General features: G+C 37.9%; 4 protein-coding genes across 6 annotated transcripts; 2 read left to right on the forward strand and 2 right to left on the reverse strand.

Moving 5' to 3' along the window:
- Window positions 1-81: 81 nt before the first annotated feature.
- LOC114363455 (uncharacterized) lies at window positions 82-941 on the forward strand (the record flags this gene model as incomplete). Its single annotated transcript, XM_028319178.1, has 2 exons — window positions 82-273; window positions 529-941. Coding segments are annotated over 2 exons (436 nt in total), but the record flags the coding sequence as incomplete, so codon positions are not given.
- A 1,842-nt stretch (window positions 942-2,783) lies between these two features.
- LOC114363454 (uncharacterized) lies at window positions 2,784-4,250 on the reverse strand. Its single transcript, XM_028319177.1, has 3 exons — window positions 4,075-4,250; window positions 3,356-3,535; window positions 2,784-3,020 (listed from the first exon to the last, which is right to left on the reverse strand). Exons 1-3 carry the CDS (start codon window positions 4,147-4,149, stop codon window positions 2,880-2,882), a joined length of 396 nt encoding a protein of 131 aa, XP_028174978.1. The 5' UTR covers window positions 4,150-4,250; the 3' UTR covers window positions 2,784-2,879.
- A 1,191-nt stretch (window positions 4,251-5,441) lies between these two features.
- On the forward strand, window positions 5,442-6,406 carry RpL40 (ribosomal protein L40). Its single transcript, XM_028319175.1, has 3 exons — window positions 5,442-5,547; window positions 5,815-6,048; window positions 6,144-6,406. Exons 2-3 carry the CDS (start codon window positions 5,823-5,825, stop codon window positions 6,305-6,307), a joined length of 390 nt encoding a protein of 129 aa, XP_028174976.1. The 5' UTR covers window positions 5,442-5,547; window positions 5,815-5,822; the 3' UTR covers window positions 6,308-6,406.
- Window positions 6,407-8,000: 1,594 nt separating this feature from the next.
- Window positions 8,001-24,591, reverse strand: frtz (WD repeat-containing and planar cell polarity effector protein fritz). 3 transcript variants are annotated; one of them, XM_028319172.1, is made up of 14 exons: window positions 24,153-24,591; window positions 23,652-23,950; window positions 23,418-23,542; window positions 23,044-23,210; window positions 22,829-22,943; window positions 22,150-22,377; window positions 17,095-17,228; window positions 15,438-15,558; window positions 15,106-15,235; window positions 14,160-14,298; window positions 12,643-12,800; window positions 11,568-12,184; window positions 10,270-10,330; window positions 8,001-8,391 (listed from the first exon to the last, which is right to left on the reverse strand). In XM_028319172.1, exons 1-14 carry the CDS (start codon window positions 24,227-24,229, stop codon window positions 8,330-8,332), a joined length of 2,433 nt encoding a protein of 810 aa, XP_028174973.1. In that variant the 5' UTR covers window positions 24,230-24,591; the 3' UTR covers window positions 8,001-8,329. The 3 variants fall into 3 exon arrangements, with proteins under 3 accessions (XP_028174973.1, XP_028174975.1, XP_028174974.1); XM_028319174.1 differs by having other exon boundaries at window positions 10,220-10,330; XM_028319173.1 differs by lacking the exon at window positions 17,095-17,228 and adding an exon at window positions 21,402-21,535.
- Between the last annotated feature and the right edge of the window lie 317 nt (window positions 24,592-24,908).

A 24,908-nucleotide genomic window follows, 5' to 3' on the forward strand; every position in this document is an offset into this window, starting at 1 on the left:
AAAACAATACTTTGACAAAGAGGTGAATAATTTTTAGTCTCTTGCTGGTTATGTTTATTTCTCATCCTCATTTTGTTTCAGCTCCAACAGCGACTCGTCAACGGACGACGACTTGACTAACTCGTTCCCGAGTCGCCAAGTGACGCCTTCGCCGCTTACGATGGTGGCACGTTTACTGGCATCAGAGGTACAGGACGATACGCCGCCCTTCCCAGCTATCAAGCGCGCGAATAGGGTCCTACTGAAAGAGCCTTCCAAGCGGGACATGATCATGTAAGTAGTGTTCTCTGCAGCTCCAACAGCTAATATTATATTAAAAACGACATTTTACTATGCTACCTATACCTAACCATCGACCGCACTTTTAAAGTATCATGCCGAACGGATGTACTGGAATGGCCATGTATTTATAGGACACCTCACATTTGAAATCTGAAATCAAGCCATTAAAAGTCCCAATTCTAAACGACATTAATATTTTTTTCATTAGATTAAAAAAATACTGACTTTAACCATTTATGATTGCAGATACAAACGCTACGTGAACTTCGAGAAGCGCTCCAACCCCAAATACAAGTCTGACATCCACGTGGTGATGACTGTGAGTAGCGCTTTCACCATAGACAGCTCGGTGGACATGATCCCGCCGACCGTGTCCCGAGCCTCCAAGCAGGTGTACCAAGACTACGTACGGAGGACCACGGGACACACCACGCTATCGCCGTCTTCCCTAGCCGCCTACAAGAAATATGTTAATTTCGCACTGAATTAATTTGCTTATACTTTGTTAAATCAAATTAGATCTCTATAATGTTATTGTATTAAATTAATGTATCTCATGTTATTTTATATTTAATTAAGTTATAATTACCTATTAATAAAATAATAATTATGTTTATTATTGTTCATAATATTTTAAACACATGTATAAATAAAACAAGACACTATAAATATGATTTTTCACTTTATAACCATACCCTTTGTCTGACTGATTTTTAAACAAAAACAAAAAGCCAGGGGACGAGACACAAAATACGGAGGACAAATTTCGGCATTGATATTATTTATGAAAAATTTGAATTTATGTAATTTGACTTATAAGACAGTGTTCCTAAGTTATTGTTCTGTATAAAATTAATGATGATGAAGTAATTATTTAATTTTAATACGTTCATAATAACTGGTTTACAAATAAAGTTGGGTTTGGGACAGCCCAGGGGAGTGACTTTTTTCTTGTATTAGAACTTATTGTGTCTAAACTGTGTACATTTCTGTAATAAAATTAAGTGAGCATGTAGAAGACATTTAGTTTTAAGCAATAAATAGGTTAATTAGGTAGTTAGAATTAAAAAAATGTACTTTTTTGCCCTTGCCATCGAAAGTACCTCTTAACTTAGAATGACCCATATCGAGGTAGTAGTACCCTAGGTTTAAAAAAGCACTTTGGGTGACATTAAGCGAGATGTACTATGTGTAATCATTGATCATTGTATGACTGTTATTTGCTATTGTAGTTGCTTTGAATAGTGCATATATAAATGTAGTTATTCCAGTTTATTGATACAGTTGTCAGTTTGGCCAGTGTTCTATGTTAAACATGAAATATAGAGAAATGTTTAATTGATTACATTACGTTTTATTTACCTAGCTACCTATTCTACCTTCCTAAGGCCCGGTTTCCACCAAGGCGGAGCAGAGCGGAGAAGTGTTTTGAATCACCAATTAGATTTCATTATTTCCACTTCTCCAATAGCCTCCTTCGCGCCGCTGTCGAATTCTATGGTATTCCGCCTGGTGGAAACCGGGCCAAATTCCAGTCGGGTTCATTCCGTCCGGTTTGAAAAGAACGGAAAAATTTGATCTCACCAGTTGGCGCCACTATAGCGAGTGACACAGGACTACAGTGGCGCCACCACTAGTGAGTACATAAATATTACGAGTCCTATCGCTTCAGCGCTCACCAGTTGCCGCCACAGCCGCCACTGTATAGCCATTAGTGAATTACAGTGAGGACCAATCTATATAGTTAAAATTATGCCAACCGAATTAAGAATCTCCTTTTGTTAAAGTCGGTTAAAAATTAAGAGCTTTCTCTAATAATATGGTGAAAAACATTGCAGGAGGCATTAATGAACTTAAGTCTAGATCAGGGATGGCGAACCAATGGCACACGTCACAATATTTATAGGGCACGCCCGCCAATCACAAAATCTACTATTATTATATAAAAATAAGTCGGGTTTTCCTTCTTGACGCTATAACTCCAGAACGCACGAACCGATTTCCACGGTTTTGCATTCGTTGGAAAAGTCTCGGGCTCCGTGAGGTTTATAGCAAAGAAAATTCAGGAAAATTAAACAAACGAAATTCCACGCGGGCGAAGCCGCGGGCGGAAAGCTAGTTCACTATAAAATAAAATAGTAAAGAATGTGTTTTGAATAAAGGCTTCCGTATTTGCCCTTATCAGTTAGTGCCACTCTCAGATCATAGTCTATGATCTGAGGTGCCATTGCAGCACTGTACTCACTGAAGAGTAAGGTCCTGTAACTTGCCAGTGGCGCCACGTCTTGTACTATACTTCTCATTGATAGCATTGTGTTATTTGATGGCACGTCTATGACTATATCAAACATTTTTTCACAAAAGTGGCATGTTGATACATAAAGGTTCGCTATCCCTGGTCTAGATAGTCCAAATAAATATGGCGACAACCCTGCTCNTAGGGAGTAGCCCTGCTCCCTTCATAGAAATTAAACAAGGTATTAAAAATTAATAAAAAGATATGATTTTCACCTTTTTATTTTCACTAATTACAGTGCTTTTATAACTTATAATAACACAGGCCACTAATACATAATTCTTTTAATAGGTCAGTGCATTTATTCTTTCTTGGGTACAGCGTGGATGTAGATGGTGTGAGCCACACCAATTATACCAGCAATGCACAGGGCCATTGTGAAGCGGTACAGGATACCGTCGAAAGGACCTCCCTTCAGGAATACAGGAACGTCATCATCAGTCTGAAATAATATTGTATAAGTTAATGTAAAATATTCATAATCATTTAAATTAATTAATTACTTTTGATTTATTTTTTAGTACAAAAATATGGGACAGTTCATCTGGTTTAACAAAGTGGTATCTCATGTAGTTGTAATAGTCATGAGGTGGAATTGTGTACCTAAAGCAATCGTAATCATTTGACAGTTCATAACATACAATTATTCTGTCAAACGCATTGTATAATTGACTTTATCGTATGTTATGAACTGTCAAATGATTACGATTGCTTTACACAATTCCACCCACGATTTTGCTTTAAAGCCTAATGTGCTTGTACAAAACTTTATATTACCTGGAACTGCTCCTGGCGTTTACGGATGGCCTCGGGCACGGGCGGGTAGGGCTGGTTGGTGCCAGGAATCAGTCTCCTCTTGCCGGGGGCGGGGCATGCGCTGGCTTCCGTCACAGTCGACAACTGTGCTGTGGTGTACTGGATCTGCGGAACCTCCACTCGTTGCAAAGCAATTGGTGCCTATTTAGAAAAAAAAGTTTTTTAAGGTAATGTTATGTACATTATGTGAACAGTGAAAGATGACAGCAAAACAGTCACATTCCTATTATAGTTTTAATACAGTGTAACAAATATTAAGTGTTTAAATGATAAGTTATTAATGATGTTAATTATGTACCATACATAAATTAGTAATTTAATTGACCACTAACAGCTGTCAAAGTTAACAATCAAGTCTGAGGATTACACAGGTGATAAGTATTGTAGGCAATATTGTAAGTTGGCTGGAGTATAGTAGGCAAATAATTTTATTAAATCAAATACCTAATAAAATTATCCCAAATATATAGGTATAGGTTATTGTTATTTTTACTAAAATTATAGAAAATTTAATAATTAAATTAACGCTTAAGCAATGTCATGTTAAACTATTTATAGGATAATTAATTTAGTTAAGAACCAGTCTTCTTTTAGATTCTTCAAAACGGGCTAGGATCTATCTTTTAACCCAAAAGATAAGGGCACATTCAGAATAGGTGGAAAAGCAGCATTATACGTACAATTGGGAACAGTGGCGATTGCAGGTGGCTCGCAGCTACCAGCCTACCCGAGATTTTGCCGAGTTGATGATACATTTTGGGAGATTTGTTAAATTTTCGGATCGCACAGTAGTTTCAGCAAATCGAGCTGTTACGAAACAAGTACTTTTTTATCAATACCGTTCAGAAATGCATTCTCCTTACTTCAACTATAAAAAAAGTAAGTAATTTATTTCGAAAGTTACAAATCGATTATTTTGTTTTATAATCCCAAAATTATATAAAGCGTTATTAATATCTACAAAATGAGCCAGAAATGGGTGGTCATCGTAAAATAATATTTTTATTAAAAATTTTAGATCTCTTTTTCAATTCGAGTCAGGTTTCAGAACGATACATTGGATGCAGTGTTGCATACAATAATAATATTGTCAATGGTGTAATTTTCAAATAAATAAGAATACACACCACTGAAGCCATTAGTTAGACAGAATGATAAAGAAAGATTTATAATGAGTATGTCATAAAAGTAATAATATTTTCTGCTACTACTCTACACTTACGTAAGTTTAGAGTAGTAGCAGAAAAGTTAAAATATGTAATACAGAGCCCCGATTACGGTAACTTTTAACGTCTACAATCCAGAGTACGCTTCTCGATTCTGCGATACGATTGGTCGTTCAACAGCGTACGTCAGCTGTTTTGACCAATCGATTCTGCAATACGATTGGTCAGCGTAATGATCAAAACAGCGTACGTCAGCTGTTTAATTTGACCAATCGTATCGCAGAATCGATGAAGCGCGTCTGGATTGGAGACGTTAAAAATTACCGTAATCGGGGCTCTGTATTACATATTATTTTAACCCTACCACGGCTTCGGGATAGTAAATAGGTCAGTCATTCTGAAAACATTTTTATATTAATTTTTTAAGGAGACCCGCTTCTACACTATCAAATTTATGCATGTTTCACCCTATACAATCAACAAAAACATGCAACATTCAACAAAATTGCCTACAAAAATGTTGACTAGCTGTACTCGGGACTTTGAACGCGTAAAGAAGACCCTTTAACAGAGTTACTGATACTGTGACAAAATTTTATAAGAATCGGTCGAGCCGTTTCGGAGAGGTTTGTATGAAAACACTTTTAGTTTAAGAACACGTTAATAAATTAGGGTTGATAAATAAACAGCCATAGCTTGTTTCTGATACCATTGAGATCCCTGCTATTTTTTGTAGGGTTGATCGTAAATATAATTGATGAAGTAATTAAAACCAATTTAATAAAATAACAATAAAATGTATTTTTTTAATGTTTGTTGCTGAATTGTCAATTAACTCAATTATTATTATTATAACTCAAGTGCATTGCCACTTGAGTTATGTAAAAATGTGTACAAATTAAAATACACTTCTGGCAACTTTGTTTGCCGCCATCTTTGGTCTTGAAAAATTTGACAGTTCTTTCTTGTAGCACGTTTTACGAAAAGGTGAGGTTGGAAAATTTAATGTATTTTTAAAGTAACTTGTTCAATATAATTTTTGATAAAATGCATAGACTCCCTATTTACAGTTTATCTAGTCAATTCTGTGAAGTGATAAGTTGCGGCTGAATGACGTTCGAAATTCAAATATTTTGCATCCGCGTGGCGTGTCAATCTGACAAAAACGATGTGCATTTGTTTCAATTTCAATTCAGAAGACAGTTTTGTAATAAAATTCAATAAATGTGTTACTAATAAAATAATTCTTTACAGCACTCATAATGCAGATATTCGTAAAAACTTTGACGGGGAAAACCATCACCCTTGAGGTGGAGGCTTCAGACACAATCGAGAATGTGAAGGCCAAGATCCAGGATAAAGAGGGAATCCCACCTGACCAGCAGCGATTGATCTTCGCTGGTAAACAATTGGAAGATGGCCGTACCCTGTCAGACTACAATATCCAGAAGGAATCAACACTTCACTTGGTGCTGAGGCTTAGAGGAGGTGAATATTTTTGATGTGTTTTGATGTTGATATAGTTGTCTAATTCCAGCAAGTTTGTGTTTACAATGCATAAAACAAATTACCAATATTTTCAGGTACCATTGAGCCTTCCCTTCGTATCTTGGCTATGAAGTACAACTGCGAAAAGATGATCTGCCGCAAGTGCTACGCTCGTCTTCACCCACGTGCCACCAACTGCCGCAAGACCAAGTGTGGACACACCAACAACCTGCGCCCCAAGAAGAAGCTTAAGGATTAGGTTTTTTATCATAGAATTCTAAGCTCTTTTACAAACATCTCCAGTAACATACATTGAAAATGTAAACCATTCAACTAAATTAAAAAAGTGTAACCAAAATCTTTGCTTTTATTTCGATACACATTATAAAGTAGGTAAGCACCAACATGTTCAATGCTTGACCAATCCTCATTTTTCTTCAAACAAGCTAGGTACACTATAGAACATACTTGACCACCTGTACCTGTTACTGTAGGTTACAAAGTTGACTAAAAATTTTATGAGAGGAAAGTAACTTACAGGTACAGCACATAGAAGGACTTGTAATGTTTATCCTATCCTAATATTATAAAAAGGCGAAAGTATACAGGGTGGAATTTTGTAATGCCACCTGGAGGGAAAGTACTCTTAATACTGTAGATAGAAATTTTTACTGAAAGAAAACATTCCTTTATTTTTGAAAAGAAAGAGAACTCCATTTAAAGATTTTCGAATTTTTTTCGAAAATTCACTACCATAACATACAATTTTCTGTAACATCTATAAAATAATTTAAGATTTCATGGTTTTCCTTTCATTTGATTTATCAAGTTTGTTAGAGAGATTTCATCCTTATACTTAACCCTAACGATCGATGTAATAAAAATACAGGGTGTAATTTTTAACAGATTTTAGTTGGTTCGATTCCCGGGTGTGGCAAGCAAATTTTTGGAAATCTTTGAAAGCAGTTCTATTTCTTTTCAAAAATAAAGGAATGTTTTCTTTGAGAAAAAATTTCTATCTACAATATTAAGAGCACTATTCCTCCAGGTCAGGTGGCATTACAAAATTCCACCCTGTATATGGATTTCTGGATGTTTGTTACCTTACCTAGGTACCTACTCTTACTACTACTACTACCTACTCTTTCATGCAAAAAGTACTGTACAGAATTTGATGAAACTTTACAGGATTTGTTTATAACCCAGAGTAACATAGGCTATTGTTAGGGTCCTAACGAATATTAGTAAGAAATAAAATAGTGGACTGTATTAAAATAGGTTGCTGTAATTCTCGCCAGCCTAATTACAATCAATTATGAGAGTACGCGGTATTTGTGCGACGACGGTGGTGTCCCAAAGGCGAGTGAGTGAGCCGAGCGCAGCCGATGATGACGCTGTCGGCCCGAGGTGACGTTAGTCATCGTACGCCGCCCGCACGTCTCCTCCCGCGCGTTGTTGGGTTCCCAACACTATAATTAATTTATGACGATATGTGACAAACTAAATTTCATGCGGGTGAAGCCGCGGGCAAAAGCTAAGTATTTATATTATTATCAAAAAAAGCTTTTCCATGTGCGTTCCCTTAACTTTTCTGAAACGTGTGGTCCGAGTGCTCACTTTACTAGAGCTTTTTCTGTACTAGTGGATTAATTATAAACCCTGTACTCTCAGGGTAGCATTGTGGCTAGTTCTGCTAAAATTAAAACCTTACTAAAAACAGTCTTAACTTAAAATTTGTAGCATTAGTAAATTTTGAGCACTTGAGAACTGAGGCACTGAGGGCCCATCATCTGTCAAAGCAAATGTGCCCCTTACCTAGACTTACCCAACAGTAAACCTTCATTACGAATCAAAAGACAGACAATATTAACAATATAAAACATTTATTATCAAAAATATAATTAAAAATGCATGCATTCACAACAATGATTCAATTAATTCATTTTATATCAAGTCGCTACACAATTTAGGTACTGGAATACCTAACACTATTACTCGTATGTATATCAGATCAGAGGTAATCAATTTGTAAGATTGTATTTTTTACTTAAATAATGAGAATATTAATAAACCATTAAAAGCATAATACTTAAGGTATCTAAAATGGAAGACTACTTATGTACAAATAAATGCTATTGTTTATTTCTTGTATACCTATAAACTTATAAAGTAATATAACTTAGTATAATAAAATAATACATATAAATGGACGGATTCTGTGAAAATATCACTAGGATTGTCTACAAAAACAATAGGGATACATGGTGTTTGTTACGATTATTTAAACCATGCCAAAATGTACAACTTTGATTTTAGGAGGTCGTTCAGCAGCAGCAGCGTTATCTGAAATAAACAAGATACAGTGGATAAATACTTTAAAACCTCGTTAAATAAGTAAAGAAATCGATTCTACGTAGATTACTTTGGTACAAGCGTTTAACGGCTACTTACGAGTTATGTAGGGAATTTATAAGGAAATTGGGAAAGTAAAATATTAAAAAAAAATTGGGAAAAGTTAACAAAACAAAAATTTTGAAAAGGTCACTATACTTTATGAGTGGTCTCAGACTCAAATGTTGGGGCATGCTTAAGTTAGGACTTGATAAACACGTGTATGTTGTGTGTTTATAGTGTGTAAAGGTATGCATTTACGGAGTTGCTAACGTAATAATAAAATATGCATCATACAAACCCACAGCTATACCTAAAACCTCGCATTAGGCCTGGTTTCCACTGAGGGGCAGCGGAGAAATGTTTTGAATACTTAACCAATCAGAATCAATATTATTATATTACTCAATAACTTATTTATTGGAGAATGAAATCTAATTGGATAAAATCATTCGGTGGAAACCGGGCCTTGAGCACAATGACGTAAACATGCAGGCATGCTATGGTTGCAGAGAGAACTAAACATGCTAGCATGCGTGCATAATGACTTTGTTATTTACAATACAATATCAAGGCGTTGGCTATGTTATCAATGTGCTATGGTATTGTGAACTTTATGGTATGGTGCATTGATATTGATTCTGTTTTTAATGCTGATTAGCCATTGTGGGTGTGGCCGTCTTTGCTATAACTGGCAAGACATATCACTTTTTCATTATTTTTTTTTAAAGATCAATGTATCAAGTAGGATGTAACAAAATCGATATCAATCGGTGTATTTTCAAGCTGCAGGACTGGATCGGGGTAATATTAAGTTAGTTTAAAGTCGCTATCGTCCCCTCATTTTGTGGTATTTCTAATGTTTAGATTTAGAGGTAGATCAAAGCCAATCGACTTGTTGTCAGTTGTATATGAAATTTAAACCGTGTTTAACGTTTCACGTTACACGTGCAACATCAGGTGTTAACTATGGTGGATCATATTCTGAACCAGCTCATGAGGGCTATCGTATTTGCGCTTATTAGCTGACGCCACTGTCCTAGCTACGAGCAAGTGACAAGACCTTTCTCTACAATGGCGCCAACTGGTAAGCGAACTCGTGAGCTGGTGAAAATCCAGTAGCCCTAATTAAACCCTCGGTACCTCTAGCATGAACAACTTTCGTCTTCGAATCGTTTGCGTATTCGACAAAATTCGATACTCAACCTTCGAATTAAACGATAACGTGACAATTTTAATATTCACAACCATAAGGAAAAGATGAGATCAAAGGACAAGATGAGCTCATACATTTCCTCTTAGGCTTTAATAAGGAACTGGATTGGCCACACTCTCCGAAGGGACCCCGATCACATCCCTAAGCAGGCTCTGGATTGGAATCCCCAAGGAAAACGCAAACGTGGTCGACCCAGGCAAACTTGGCGGCTCACTGTAGCGGACGAGGCGAAGAAGATCGGCAAGACCTGGAGCGAGATCAAGCGAGAAGCTCAAGACCGAACGAGATGGAGGACTGTTGTGGATGCCCTTTGCCCCATCTAGGGGACATAGGACCACAAGTCAAGTAAGTCAAGTGACAATTTTGATTCTCAAAATAAGTTTCGTGCAACCATTTCTCATAATAAGTTCACTTTACAACACGTTCACTAGGGCGCTGTTGTAGTTTTCGTACTAAATCTTTTGATGGCGATTCGAATACGCAAACCATTCGAAGTCGAAAGTTTTTCGTGCTAGCCGTACGGATCCAGTCCCGAAGTATGCGTAGCGAGTGCGAGAGACAAACATGTGCATGCGTGCCGTGCCGCGTGCGTCACACTTCCACGTAGTCCAGAGTACCGGCGCGCCGCGTCAGTCCCGCGCCCGCTTCTCGCGCCAGGGGAGGATGAGGCGGCTCCTGGATAAAAATAAATATTTCACCAACAAGTAGGTTCTCACAAAATCTGAGACCTAGTAATTATAAATGAATATGTACAGTCACGGAATGAAAAGGTTCGTCAGTTTTCAAATTGATTCCTTCAACGAATCGCGAGCACATATTACCTTTTGAAACTATGTTACAAAATAATCTCGAGTTAGAGAAAATAATCTTTAACTGTTCGTCAGTAATGTTCAAAATTAGTCAGATCAAAGTTGTTTGACGATTTAACTTGTCAAGAAGATTATTTTGATTGATAAACTAAAACCTTCTTGTTGGTTCAACCTGCCATTATCTATTTAATTAAAAAAACTTCATTTTGTAACATTGCATTGCACTGATGGGATAGAAAAATAAACAAGTAAAACCTTATTCGTTAGCAAACGTCATATTTATTTAAATATTAGCAGCACTGTTTCTTGCACGGTTATGTTGGCAGGTATGACTCTTACAGTACCTAGTGCAAGCGAAAACCGACACTAAGGTGACGAACCTTTTCATTCCGCGACTGTACTTGTGGCAGAAGGCCCCGCTTTTCTTTCACTTTCACGTTTAATTGATAAGCCTATATGAGTATTGTGAAGTTGTAAAAGATGAACAATCGAATTGACACGCCCACTACGCGGCATGCGTCGATTATAAAGCTAAGCCACAGTGCAGTGAATGTTCCAACTGTAAAAATGTGACGTCATGCCAAGCGTCACAGTGCTCGCACTAGCTATAGATGACCTAGAAAGAAACTGAACTGTCCCACCAAATTCATTGACAAAGGGGCGCCACCATCGTTCAACTGTATAGTGTCCAACATGGCAAAAATAGGAACCAGCGATTCGGTAGAACAGATCAGTATATTGGGTGTTTATTTTGTAGGTGGCAAAGCCAAGCCTCTTGAACATAGATAGAAAACTTTTTGACACAGTACATACATATTATTATGCTTAATAATATTAAACAACAACATCACATCGAGTTGCGTAAGTGTTGCGTGACTCAGGGTGGCAAGTGTTAACATTGTCAAAATGCTACCCGCCACGCCATACTAAATAAAGACTGTCACAAGCTTGTGCGTTTGGGGTGATCCAAACCTTATTAACGCTATGCCACGCCACGCCATTGTGAAAGATTGTACCCAGCTCAAAAGTTGTTACGAGTCTTGAACAAAAAATTATTTAAAAATCTAAAATTAGACTAAGCAATAATAATTTTATGGACTCACCGACACAACTGCAATGGTGACCGTATCAGAGAACTTGACTTTGTTCTTCTCCGTACTTCTGTTTCCCGTTCTATCCGCGTCGAACTTGTGAGTTCTGTTGTTGAGTGCGCTCGCGTGGAAGTTATTATGGTACCGGTACATTGGCGCTTCTTCTCTCAACTCCGTTTGGTAGACGCTGCGGAAATGTGACGTCATCCTGTCGTCTTGCACCCGCGGGATTATATCCACTATACTCGAAGCTGGTTTGGTGACAACTTCGCTTATCGATGCTAAAGTATGCAAAGAGTTTTGCCTCGTATTTAGCATGTTATCAACGCTATGCCACCTCACACTATGAGTCAGAATCGGTTTTATTTTCTCCTGGTTTACTTTCAGGTACGTGTCGTCGACGTTGGTGTTCCATATCGTGTTGTCTCGCTCTAAGTACTGGTGCAAGTTGGGACGGATGCTGTGAGCTGTGGGCGGTTCCGAGTGGTTGATAGGGACGGGCATGACGGTGGGGATGGATACTCGGGGTAGGGGAGGCGGTTTCGTTTTCACTTCGGAGGATGCGCTCGTTTCGTCGTCGGAGTACGAATGCGAGCTGCATTGCGAGCATGACTCTGAACACTCGGAATCTGGAAACGGGANGAACGGGAGAAAAGTATGGATTAGTATTTTTAAAGCTTGTGATAGTAGTATAAGTGCATTCTTCAAGGCGATAGAACCAGCGGAAGGTATAGTTATCGTTAAAAAAAGGAGTTATAATTTTTTTTCACGCTGCTACATGACTTATTCAGAGTAAATAGCGCACAAAAGACGGTTAATATTTACGGAAAACTTTTGAGACTATGGCCTGTCTCTTAATTGAAAAATGCAGGTTGAACGTGCATATTATTTACTCAAGGATGCATCTTATAGGAACCGAATATGAGCACGATCAAGTCAAAAATCTCAATTCAGAAACCGGATCTAAAAGAAGAACCTCAATTTGTTACAGTATCAACCATCAATCAACATGGAAAGCATTGGGGGAGGCCTATGTTCAGCAGTGGTATGATGATGATGTTATGAGTAAGGAAGGCTCAATACTGACCAGGTCTTCCTTCGCCAGCGTAGTGGTCAGCCAAAGCGGCGGCCTCGTCAGCTAGATGCGGCAGGTTCTTCCGAGCTGCGGCCCACCGCGCGTCCGCGAATAGATCCCACGCGCGGAGGTCCACGGCTAGGCTTAGAGCTTTCTCTATACGACCCCGTCTGCAGATAGATTAAATTAATTTGTTGTGTAGTTATGTAAGATGCATCTTATAGCTAAGGAACACCAGTACCGTACTTTAGTGCATATTAGTTGGCGCACTGTAGAGTAAGGTCCTATCACCTACCAGTAGCGTCACTTCATCATCATCATCATTTCAGCCACAGGACGTCCACTGCTGAACATAGGTCTCCCCCGATGACTTCCACATCGCACGGTTAGTAGCGGCCTGCATCCAACGCCTTCCTGCTACCTTTATCAGGTCGTCGGTCCACCTTGTGGGTGGACGTCCCACGCTGCGTTTTCCGGTACGCGGCCTCCATTCCAGAACCTTGCTGCCCCATCGGCCGTCAGTTCTGCGTACTATGTGCCCTGCCCACTATAGGCCTTATACAGAAGCTCTAAGTTGCACAGCGTGCTATGGCGAGGGCTATGCTCGATGTTTCTTTAAGAGATCGAATCAGAAATAAGGAGATAAACGTAAACGAACTAAAGTCGCTGACATAGCCCGACGGATTAGCAAGCTGAAGTGGTAGCGTCACCTATTGAGCGCAAATACGATTGCCCTCATTGGTTCCCATTTAAGTTTTAGGGCTTCGCCACACTGGCGGATTGCAGTGAACACGCCGCGTCGGCGCTCCACTTTGAAAACGCTTGCAATCCGCCAGTGTGGCAGCTCACTTAGGGACTTATACCAGGCCTGTTCATCTTCGCGAGTTTACATCGAAAACAAAACACGCACGATGGCCCACCTACAGGGTACTATTCGACAAGGCCTCACATACGAGCGAACATTGACTTACGCACGCGTAGTTATTGTGTATGATGGAAGAAAAAAAGAAAATGGTGTACTAAATATTGTGCAGTATTTAACTGCCTAAATAATAATAATAAAAACACAGAATGTACTTTTTTAAGTTGCCTCAAAACACTGAGAGGTAAATAAGTAGTTAATGTTATTCATGATAATTCATGCTAAATCATGTATTTCCTCCGCCATTTTCCGCAGTTTGGCACCTCACGTCACATCATTTTACCGAAGTCAGCCCTATAGCTTCGGCGCAGTGCCGATCACTGACTAAAATGGTGTTTGACTCTTGAGACAGGCTAAATTACACCATATTGTTAATGACATTTAGCATACATTTTTTTTAAATACCTTCGCGAAGTAAAACTTCTGTACGTAGTACTTATTATTATTCTGTGCTTATACACAAAAGTTATACCTGAATTAGATGTTCATCAATATTTTTGATATACTAAATAATTTCTAACAAACTTAATAGCGCAAAAGAGTCTAATACTGCAAAGTGCAAAGCAAATCTATTACTTAAGTCTATTTATGTGGATGTAGTGGATACCTCAGTAAATGGTGGAAGAACTTCCTAGCCAAGTCGTGCAGCGGCGGCGCGTAGCGAGCGGCGCCGGCCGGTAGAGGCGCGCGCGGCGCCAAGTATGCGCCTAAAGCGCTTTGGGCCACGCCCTCTTCCGATAACGCTTCTGTAGTAGTTTAATTATTTAACCTTATTATCAGGTATGGTCTGGTCCGGGAGCACGTATAATTTTGTCCAATGACCCCAAGCTACCCATCCTTATCATTCGCGCGTAATTATGTTGCTGTCGCTCTCGCACACTCACTGCGGGCGTCCGTCGCACAGTCGCGACAGCAATATAATTAAGCGCGAGCGATAAGGATGGGTAGCTTGGGGTCATTGGACAAAATTCTACGTGCTCCCGGACCAGACTATAGTTGTCTCCACTGCAGGAAGACGACTCTCTCTAATTTACCAGAGGCAAAGAGGAAGATTTAACCTGCAATCCCCACGCTGATCATCTGGGTCAGGTTGGGGAAACCTGATGTTCTAATCAGAAGAGCGAGGGTGCAGGAACGACACAGCTAAGTATGTATTTATCTAACCTTCAATTGATTATTCTGAGCTGCTAGTAATCAATAAAAAGTTCACACTTTCCGCGACAGTAACCCAGACAAAATGAAATTTTTATGACTGCTATAGCAGTTCACTGTCGCGGAGTGTTAATTCGCAAGACTTGAAGGGAAGAAAGGGTTGCACCATCTAACTTTAACTTTGACAAAAGTCAAAAGTCTGTCAAACTCCATACAAAAAGCACCGGTTATCGTCATATGTAGTTACCATTAAAGTTAGGTGGTGCAACCCAGCCTTAGAAGTCGATTAGAATCGGTAAAAGAAATATATCACGTTTTTTATAAGTTGCTGAGTTTACTTTGACCAGACCATAGACTGCATCGATTGTGACAAATCCTTTAAGAATAGGACTGCGACTTACCATTACCACTGCGCAGGGCAGCGCAGACCAGCTTATTGACGGCCCATAGGCAGTCCATGCCGTCTTTGTCCCAGTCTAATGCGCGGAGAAGTGCCACCGCGTTTGACGAGCGACCATTTCGTAGCCAAGCCTGTGTCAAGTAGTAAAGTTTTTCAAAGAATAATAATATTTTGAACAGACAACATCACATCATCTTTTTCAGAATACTCTGTTAGCAGACCCAAGAGGCTATTTTTCCGTTTTGAATAGAGCATTACCATTTACAACTAAGATTCCAAAGAAGGTTACATTTTCCCTAAAAATGGTGATGAGTTATCGTCTTTTTTACTTACTGTAAGCAATCGCGGGTGAGTGATGTGTAACAGCGCTAAAGGCCCGCCAGAGAACGACACGAGGACCAATGGGCCTCCTTTTGCTTCCCGCGTCGCTAATATTTGTGTGCGCTTTGCATCCCTGGAAATAATATTGCATAATTAATTATATTATTCGTATACAGGTTGTATAAGAAAAAGGATCAGAAGATGCTATGTTACAGCATTAAGAGCATTAGCATTAAAATTCACCTACAAAAGCCTGGTCTGTGAGCGAGCACGTAGAATTTTGTCCAATGACCCCAAGCTACCCATCCTTGTCGCTCGCGCGTAATTATACAGTGTGAGTCACGTTAAAGTGTACATATGAAAATAGATGAAACTAGACCTATTTTTATCGACAAAAAAGAGGTCAAAAAATTTTTGAGATTTTTTTTAAATTTTTTATAGAATGTTTTTTCTTCCAATTACTTATTGTAAAGAAAACGTAATAACTTTTTAACTAAGCGGTATATCCTGATAAAATAAAAACAGTAATAATGCTAAATAACAGGCGACACTAAAACAATACATAAAATACACAAAAAAGGCCAAAAAATAATAAAAAATGATACTTTTTGAAAAAAATCTGCTTTTAAATTCGTGTTTTTTTGGTTATTTGATAAATTTCTTTGTATTATTCTCTATCGTATTACCTTCGTAAAACCAAAAATCACATGTCTCTATCCCTATCACAACGTTTGCAATGATCGTTTGAACTAAGCCTCTCCGGGCGCGCCATTCAAAGCTTCGTTAACAACGAAACTGAAAATGGCTCTAGATTTGTAATTTTGATAAAGACAAGTTAGATTTCAAATAAAAACAAAAGATTTCGAAGTAAAATAAGCATTTTAGTTAAAATTAAAATTGTCTGTACCTGAATAATGTTGTGGCAGACCGTTATTCAAACGATCATAGCAAATGTTGTGATAGGGATAGAGACATGCGATTTTTGGTTTTACAAAGATAATACGATAGAGAATAATACAAAGTAATAAAAACCACCTGTTATAGGGGCATTTTTTGGAGAAATTTATCAAATAACCAAAAAACACGAATTTAAAAGCAGATTTTTTAAAAAAAGTATCATTTTTTATTATTTGTTGGCATTTTTTGTGTATTTTATGTATTTTTTTAGAATTTCCTGTTATTTAGCATTATTACTGTTTTTATTTTATCAGGATATACCGCTTAGTTTAAAAGTTAATACGTTTTCTTTACAATAAGTAATTGGAAGAAAAAAAAATCTATAAAAAATTAAAAAAAAAATCTCAAAAATTTTTTGACCTCTTTTTTGTCGATAAAAATATGTCTAGTTTCATCTTTTTTCATATGTACACTTTAACGTGACTCACACTGTATTGCTGTCGCGACTGTGCGACGGGCGCCCGCAGTGAGTGTACGAGAGCGACAGCAACGTAGTTACGCGCGAACGATAAGGATGGGTAGCTTGGGGTCATTGGACAAAATTCTACGTTCTCACAGACCAGACTATACATGGGTTTGGTTACCAGATATACCAATCCTCATTTAGGTACTGTAAGAAAATGGGTAAGTTCTTATTTCGAGTTAAAGTGGTGAACAAAGTGTCTATTGTTTTCCTATCCTTGTTTCAAGTGCATTGGGTAGAGACTCTTACCTCAAGTAGGAGGTCAAATCAAAGCATTTAGTATGGTGGTGCAGAAGCGACAGCGCTCTATCGAAGCATTGCATCCGTCCGCCCTCCTCAGTCGCGACTATCAGTTCGCCCGCCCATCGCACCTCCGTGGCTATCTGCAATTAAATTCTTTACAGTTAAAAGGAGCAGTATGTTGTTAGGTATTTTACGCCCGTATTCATAAACATTACTATGAGGTCTCACAGTGCGCATGGACGCATAGGGTGACACGCGAACCAATCACAGAGCTCTATTGAACGCTGTGCGTTCGATTTGCTGCTTCACTTAAGCAAGCATCGTTTGTGAATATGGGCGTCAGATATTTAAACGATAGAGTACATTTTTGCATAAATCTACTTATAACATTGTCTCGACCGCTGTGGCCACGTGGTCCTACTGCCTTTGTCCTACCGATTGGGCACTACTCCATTCTGGGGTAGGTAAGGCTCACTCGGCTCCCTCGCTATAGACGCGCATAGTTTATCTTATAAAAATTGAGTTAACTACTTAGCTTTATAAATCTGAACTGCCATGTAATTCACACAGTTTTTTCAGAGACGCGAGTCGCGTGGAGAAGAGAGCTTTGTGGCTCTCTCTTCAACAAGTTTTATTTCAGATACTTACAAATCCAGCGCGCACTGAGTGTGTAACACCGACTGTGTTGTGTATCACGTGCAGGGAGCCATCTATACAGGCAGTAAGCAGCTTTATGTCGCAAGGGGAGCGCCGCACTGAGCGCGCCGGAGCCGGCAGAGAGACTCGAGTCGCGCTCTCGCGTAGAGAAGAGAGCTTTATGGCTCTCTCTTCGCTGTTGGGTACGTCGTATCGCAGCCATTCTAAGCTTACTCCGTTCTGAAAATTAAAATAAAAAAATTAAAAAATTCATAAAATTCATTTATTTTTGCAAATAGGCTTTAAAAAAGCGCTTTTACACGTCCCAATATTAACCCTACCACTGCTTCGGGACAATAAATGGGCCAGTGCTGAGAAGAAGCAGCGCAAGAAACTCAGTCACTATTGTCAGCCTCCTTTTCAAGGTTTTACAGTCTTTAAAATATACAAATTATAGNCGCTGTTGTGGTACAAATGTGGAACTTCATATAGATAACAGCATTCTAACAGAACACGACATGTGAACCTAATATACGCTCACCGCATAAAATTGGAGTTATAACAGTTCACATAGCCGTATTTCATTTCCACCATTTTGTTCTACATACATAACCTAAAATATTTACCAAATAAATCTCCAAAATTAATGCAGATTTATCACAAAATTCGCAGATAGAGCGATTGAGTTTGGTTTCATGTTATAATTAATTACCGTAATATAATTATAATGCCAATACAATATCAAAAACTGAAAATTGTAGATTTCCTCTCAGCCAGTTTTAAATATTTTAAAATGAATATCGCGTTTTTACAGAGGCGCGTAAATATTTTAGCTGTAAATATGTATATGTCAACGTGAAATTGTGAACTATGTCAGTTTATAATATAACGCGTTAGATTGTAAACTAACAGTGGGTTAGGTTAGGTTAGATTGTAATTTTACTACGTCAGATTATAATCTGACGGAATTCACAATTTTACGGTGACATATACATTTCACTATAAAGTTGCATTCCCAATGGCATTAACATTATTAAGTATTTAAAACCCGTGTTATTATTTGCATAAATGATTATCCGCCCGAGTTGTTTCTCTCTTGGCACTCACGTACAAATACCAAACTAATATTAAAATGTGGAAATAATTTAGGACACACGTGAACTTTATGTAGCATTGGAGTACTTTTGTCGGACTTTATAACTTTGAAAGCTGTGCATTTAGCCACTTGTTACTCTTTATTACACTCACGTACCTACGTTGTATGGTTCACACTGCGTCCCATATAGTGCCTTAACTCAGCCTTAAGTCCGATGTTACTACTTAAACTGCTATTATACTGCAAATATAACGCACCTGTAACGCCCCTGGGTGTGCGGGTGTCTATGGGCGACGGTAATCACTTACCATCAGGTGATCCGTTTGCTCGTTTGCCTCCTATCACATAAAAAAAAAATGTACAGCCATAGTGAACTTAAGGCTGTCTAATTTGTGCCCAAACTGGTTCTATAAAAGCATTATAGCAAGCTATACAGCTCGTATACAGCTGACATACACAGCTTGTGGAGTACATGTGAACGACTAGACATACTATATAGAACCCCGAATGCTACTTGGGATAGTAGGTACAGTAATAAATTGTGGTCATTGTTAATTGTGGTATTTGAGCATGCAAATAACCCAAATAAACTGTGCACTAGTAGGTACGAGTCTATGCAATGGAAAATGCGATGATCATTTCTTCATCAGTACAAGTGCTTCTACAAAAGTTGTGCTCTATCGTATGATGAAATTATGCTCTATACACCGTATGAAGTAGGTATGTAAATGTTAGTAACTACCGTTTATTTTCGCCATAGATTTTGTCACACGGTGGTATGAAAATATAAAGGCAATAAACTACAATATTAAACACGGTAGGCTATGGCTAAGGACGCAATATTCGTGAGGACAACGCCATTTTTCATGCAAGGTTCTTGCGCTCCAAATCATAATGTGAAAAGCATTCAATGTCTATAAAAAGCTTAAGTTACGGTATTGACGGTGAAAAGATTAAGACGAAACCTGTACTACAATGTTTGTTAGTGAGTAAAACAGAGATGGAAATGCCAAACCACTTTAATTATAATAAAAATGGCTTCTTTCCTTCCTTCCTTCGGTAATAAAGGACATGTCTATAAAATGAAGAATTTGTGTTCTGAACTCGGAACTTCAAGAACTCCGATTTAAGTAGGTACGTTACTTACCTCATTTGGTAGATAATACTTTTATTTTGATTTGAAGATAATATAATATTTGGATTTATTTTGCAATAGCTTTGTGCAAATAAATTGATTGCACTACGCTCATTTCTCTATTGTTCTGTGAACATAGTGAAAAAAAGGTGAAGTTGAAACAATGTACAATTAGTCGCACCATGAGCTTGATGCACCATTTTGAATTAAATGGCCACTTAAAAACAGAAAGGTTATGCTGCGGATACCTACCTATATTATGTGATATTGTGTTACATGAGACTTGTAAAAGCTCCATAAGTGCAAAACTTATATTTTTTGATAGTCTTTTATTTTTATTTTTTTTCTTTAAACTTTTGACTACTTTTGACTATGTGCTATGATGTTTGTATTTTGAATAAACTAGTATCTTGTCCGCTCAAGCTTCGCAATGCGCAATACAATGCAATGTAAAATGTTAAAGTTGCTATTAAATAAACTTTTATTATTTATTATTATTATTTATTATTTTCGTTGCATCACTTAGGTATATCTTACATCATACCACCGTTCAGTATTCATAATTAGTTATTTTAAACCTATGCAACAACAACAACAAAATAAACGGTTGTATTATTTAAAATCGATCAATTTTATGTAAATAATTGTTATTGAATAAAAAGGTAAAAAAATATCTTTAGCGCAAATTATTAGGCGTTTAGAAAAATGAAAATTCAACGAAATACAAAAGCTGATAAAATATGCTGCTTTCGTCAAAGAATATTAATTTTCCAATACCTACAAAAGGTTGTTATGATGATACTAAAACGGTCGAGGATTAAAATTAAAAGTAAACAGCATGGCTTATGATCCCCTCGATTGGTATCAATGTTTTCTCATTGTTGGGACGTAACGAAAATTTCTTTAATAGAAAGTATTGAGAGGTGCTTAAAAATTGAGAACTGCTCAGATATTGTTTTGAGAATGCGAAATGTAAGTTTAGGAGCTGCTTAACTATTTGAGAAGCCGTCAAATATTTAAATGGCGTTTCAGTATTCGGCTGTAAGAGCATTAGCATTAAAATTCACCTACTAAAGCCCGGTCTGTGAGCGAGCACGTAGAATTTTGTCCAATGACCCCAAGCTACCCATCCTTATCGCTCGCGCGTGACGCACATAAATAAAAGCAAGAAATATTGCTGTGACGACTGTGCGACGGGCGCCCGCAGTGAGTGTGCGAGCGCGACAGTAACATAGTTACGCGCGAACGATAAGGATCGTTGGACAAAATTCTACGTGCTCACAGACTGGTCTGTGGTTGTGGACTATACATGGTTTGGTTACAAGATATACCAATCCTCCTTTACTGTAAGAAAATGGGTAGGTTATTATTTCGAGTTAAAGTGGTGAACAAAGTGTCTATTGTTTTCCTATCCTTGTTTCAAGTGCATTGGGTAGAGACTCTTACCTCAAGTAGGAGGTCAAATCAAAGCATTTAGTATGGTGGTGCAGCAGTGACAGCGCTCTATCAAAGCATTGCACCCGGCCGCCCTCTTCTGTCGCGACTATCAGCTCGCCCGCCCATCGCACCTCCGTGGCTATCTGCAATGAGGGCTACCGTTTTAGCGCTCACCAGTTAGCGCCACTCTAGAGTAAGGTCCTGTCACTTGCTAGTAGCGAAGACAGTGGCACCAACTGGTGAGTGCTAAAGTGGTAGGAGGGCTATCGCATTTACACTCATCAAGATGGCGCCACTGTAGAGTAAGGTCCTGTCAATCGTCAGGGGTGCCAACTGTTAAGTATAAAAACGATAGCCCTCATTCATTCCTTGCAATTAAATACACTGGCATTATACAGATAGTAGAGTCAAGCAGTTGTAAATCGTTTTACAACTGCTTGACTCTACTAATCACATTATCCTGTAAAAGTGGGCAGGTCTTAACTGTTAAGTAGTGTCATCATCAGTAAGGTTATTTGCTATAAATATTTAAGTGAGCAATCAGACGAAGGGGATGCTAAATACTCGTATTGATTTATATCATAAAAGTACAATAAAATATGTAAGCAAATACTGTTTAAGTTACTTATGGTTGCAGTAACACCCCAAGTTTGTTTTTGGTTTTTAAGGTATCAAACTCGCAGAATGCATTATCTCCTGATAATACTTCTATAATTTTTAGATAGACGAACGAACGAACGAATTTTTAGACACTTACAAATCCAGCGCGCACTGAGTGTGTAACACCGACTGTATTGTGTATCACGTGCAGGGAGCCATCTATACAGGCAGTAAGCAGCTTTATGTCGCAGGGGGAGCGCCGCACTGAGCGCGCCGGAGCCGGCAGAGAGACTCGAGTCACGCTCTCGCGTAGAGAAGAGAGCTTTAAGGCTCTCTCTTCGCTGTTGGGTACGTCGTATCGCAGCCATTCTAAGCTTACTCCGTTCTGAAAGCGATTATTACACCAGTTAGTAGGTACACTTGTTCAGGGCGGTCTTTAACCTACTAAGGGCCCTGGGCACTTAAGGATCAAGGGGGGCTCTTATCATCTGGAAAAAGGTGGAAAGAGGGGCCTACACTTGTTGTCACGAGGGGATCATAACATAAAACATGCAGACAAAGAGACATGAAGAAGCAAGTTTGGCTCTTACACTTTCTGGCTTTTTTCTAGTTATTGGGTAAATTGTAAAGAAGTCATACCAGCTTACTTCTAAAAGATATGTTTTGGTGGCTCTCGTCTATTTTAAGATATAATATTATCATAACCAGCAATTAAGCTTATAAGTATACAAAGTTATTTACTATTACATAGGTGAAACAAAGAAGTATGCAGTATGTAGGGGCGAGAGAAAAATTGAGCTCATTCTTATTGTCAATTCCTATTTTATATTACTTACCTTATGGCAAGTGATTTGATCAATTATGTGTATGACACTATCACTCTTGTTTGATAATTCTGCTAATAATGTCTCATTTTCTAGTTGGTGGTAGGCTACAAGTGATATTTGCTGTCTGTAACAATAAAAACGATAATAGTAGAATAAAACTAAAATTAATTTGCCTAGACCTTAGAGTAATAAAACATTAATTAAAGTTATTTAATTTCTCTTACCCATTCATGCGGTAAAGGTGGAGATTGGCATGGTCTTCTACAATGGGGCTCCAAGGAGCAGGTTCTGCATTGCTGGTGCTCCACACAAGGACCTTAAGGCCACTATTAAACTCACACCACGACATACGTCTCTCACTTCGACGGCCCCCTCCCCCTAATTCGATTGTCTGGAAAATATTTGCAAGAAAGACTTAAAGTAGAAATTTAGAACTTTACTGCAATGGCATTTTGGTATAAGTTTGTTTGTATATTTTAAAACTATTTTGCATGTGAAATGTCTACATATTAAATGGCATTTAATAAAGGCCGCCAATCGGCATTAAATACTTGAATTTCTAATCTACTGTTATTATTACATATTTTTTTAGTTTTACCTGTACGTGTGGATCCCTGTCAGAAATGCGACAAGGTAGACGGTTACCTGCATTCCTTCCAAACATTATTAATGTAGCCATTTTGTCAGCATGTGTGAACATCAAGTGTGTCTGGCTTATAACAACTAAAAATATATTTATGTGTAAAACATTTTCTCTGTGTTAAGTAAAATCTTTTAATTCTTAACACACAGAAAATAACATGATACCATAAACCTCATTTTATTAACTTACCACCAGTTACAGTCTGTCCCGAGAGCTTACCAACACAGTATCTATCAAATAAAAGTTGCGTCACGTCCAGGGTTTCAGGCTTTACAGTGAGGTACGCAATCGCTCCCGACGAGAATACCAGCGTGATAAGAGATTCTGTAGTCCATTCACAACTTATAATATTTCGATCCCTCAATTTTGACTCCAACTGCCTTATCTGTCGGTGGTTTGGTGACCGCCAATGACTACCGCGACGTTCACAGAAAGTTCGTTTCCCCACATCATAAACAGATTCGTCTGTCCTCTTTCGAGTATCATACCTGGAAAGTCGATTAGGAAAGAAAGTATAGCTAAAAGTTCTAATTTATGTTTTTAAAAGCAATAAATTACCATAAATTAAAGCAGCATAGAGATAAATCTTCATTTACATGATCACTTTTATGTGGTAGGTATACAAAACGGTAATAAGTTATAAGAACTATAAAGTCACGATAAAGTGCACGTAAAAAGTTGTAAACTTACTTGTAACTTTTGAAGTCCCCATTTTTCAAATGCAGTGTCTCATCACATGTGAGAAACTTTATGTTATAGTTAAACATAATGCTTTATCTTATTTACTTCATTTTAATGAAATGAAATGATAATCTCTACTTTTATTTAAATTAATTGTTGACACACACAAACAAGTTCCTTCCTTCCACTGACATACACTGACAGAAATGTGGACAGAAAGCAGTGTTGCCAGTCGGGTCTTGTCAGAAATTACCAGAAATATAATAAAATGTAACCTTTTTGAATAAAAAGTAACCTTCATACGGAGAGATTGTGTAAGGTTGTTCATGGATGGAAAATGAATACAATAAAATTGATCATCAATCGTTTACCTCAATTCGAAATTTTGACTATTCCATGAAGACCGAAAAGTGACCGGTCGTATAAAAACATTTCATGGATTTGCGTTTCACTATAGAAAAACATTCGCTAAAACTCATTTTTTTTAACAAATAATAAATCAAATTCATGTTTGAATGCAGTCTATGACATAATTTTTAAATTGTCACTATTAATATTTTTACTGAATAACCTGTAAAAGTTAATTCTACAATTTCTGAAAAATCACCTAAAAGTAACCTTTTCATTAGTGTAACCTAAAAGTAACCACTGCAGTTCAAAAGTAACCTAAAAGGTTACAAAAGTAACCTTCTGGCAACACTGACAGAAAGCACGTAAGCTGTCAATGTCATTAGTGTCATCGTTTTTTTTATTTAAGAAGTTTTA

This window comes from Ostrinia furnacalis, unplaced genomic scaffold (genome assembly GCF_004193835.3).
Source record: "Ostrinia furnacalis isolate ACB-3 unplaced genomic scaffold, ASM419383v2 OfSCF7120, whole genome shotgun sequence".
NCBI classification, from domain to species: Eukaryota; Metazoa; Arthropoda; class Insecta; order Lepidoptera; family Crambidae; genus Ostrinia; species Ostrinia furnacalis.

Bases quoted from the DNA above. Each gene is read 5' to 3' on its own strand.
- frtz (XM_028319172.1), bottom strand. From the start codon at position 24,229: ATGTTTAACTATAACATAAAGTTTCTCACATGTGATGAGACACTGCAT. The intron at 15,559-17,094 runs GTAAGAGTCTCT...TATTATTTCCAG, and splicing joins GATTTGACCTCCTACTTGAG to GGATGCAAAGCGCACACAAA. The intron at 8,392-10,269 runs CTCTGGACTACG...TGTTTATTTCAG, and splicing joins ACTGACGCGGCGCGCCGGTA to ATAACGCTGCTGCTGCTGAA.
- RpL40 (XM_028319175.1), top strand. From the start codon at position 5,823: ATGCAGATATTCGTAAAAACTTTGACGGGGAAAACCATCACCCTTGAG. The intron at 6,049-6,143 runs GTGAATATTTTT...CAATATTTTCAG, and splicing joins GGTGCTGAGGCTTAGAGGAG to GTACCATTGAGCCTTCCCTT.
- LOC114363454 (XM_028319177.1), bottom strand. From the start codon at position 4,149: ATGTATCATCAACTCGGCAAAATCTCGGGTAGGCTGGTAGCTGCGAGC. The intron at 3,536-4,074 runs GTACGTATAATG...TTTTCTAAATAG, and splicing joins AATCGCCACTGTTCCCAATT to GCACCAATTGCTTTGCAACG. The intron at 3,021-3,355 runs GTAATATAAAGT...ATATTATTTCAG, and splicing joins AACGCCAGGAGCAGTTCCAG to ACTGATGATGACGTTCCTGT.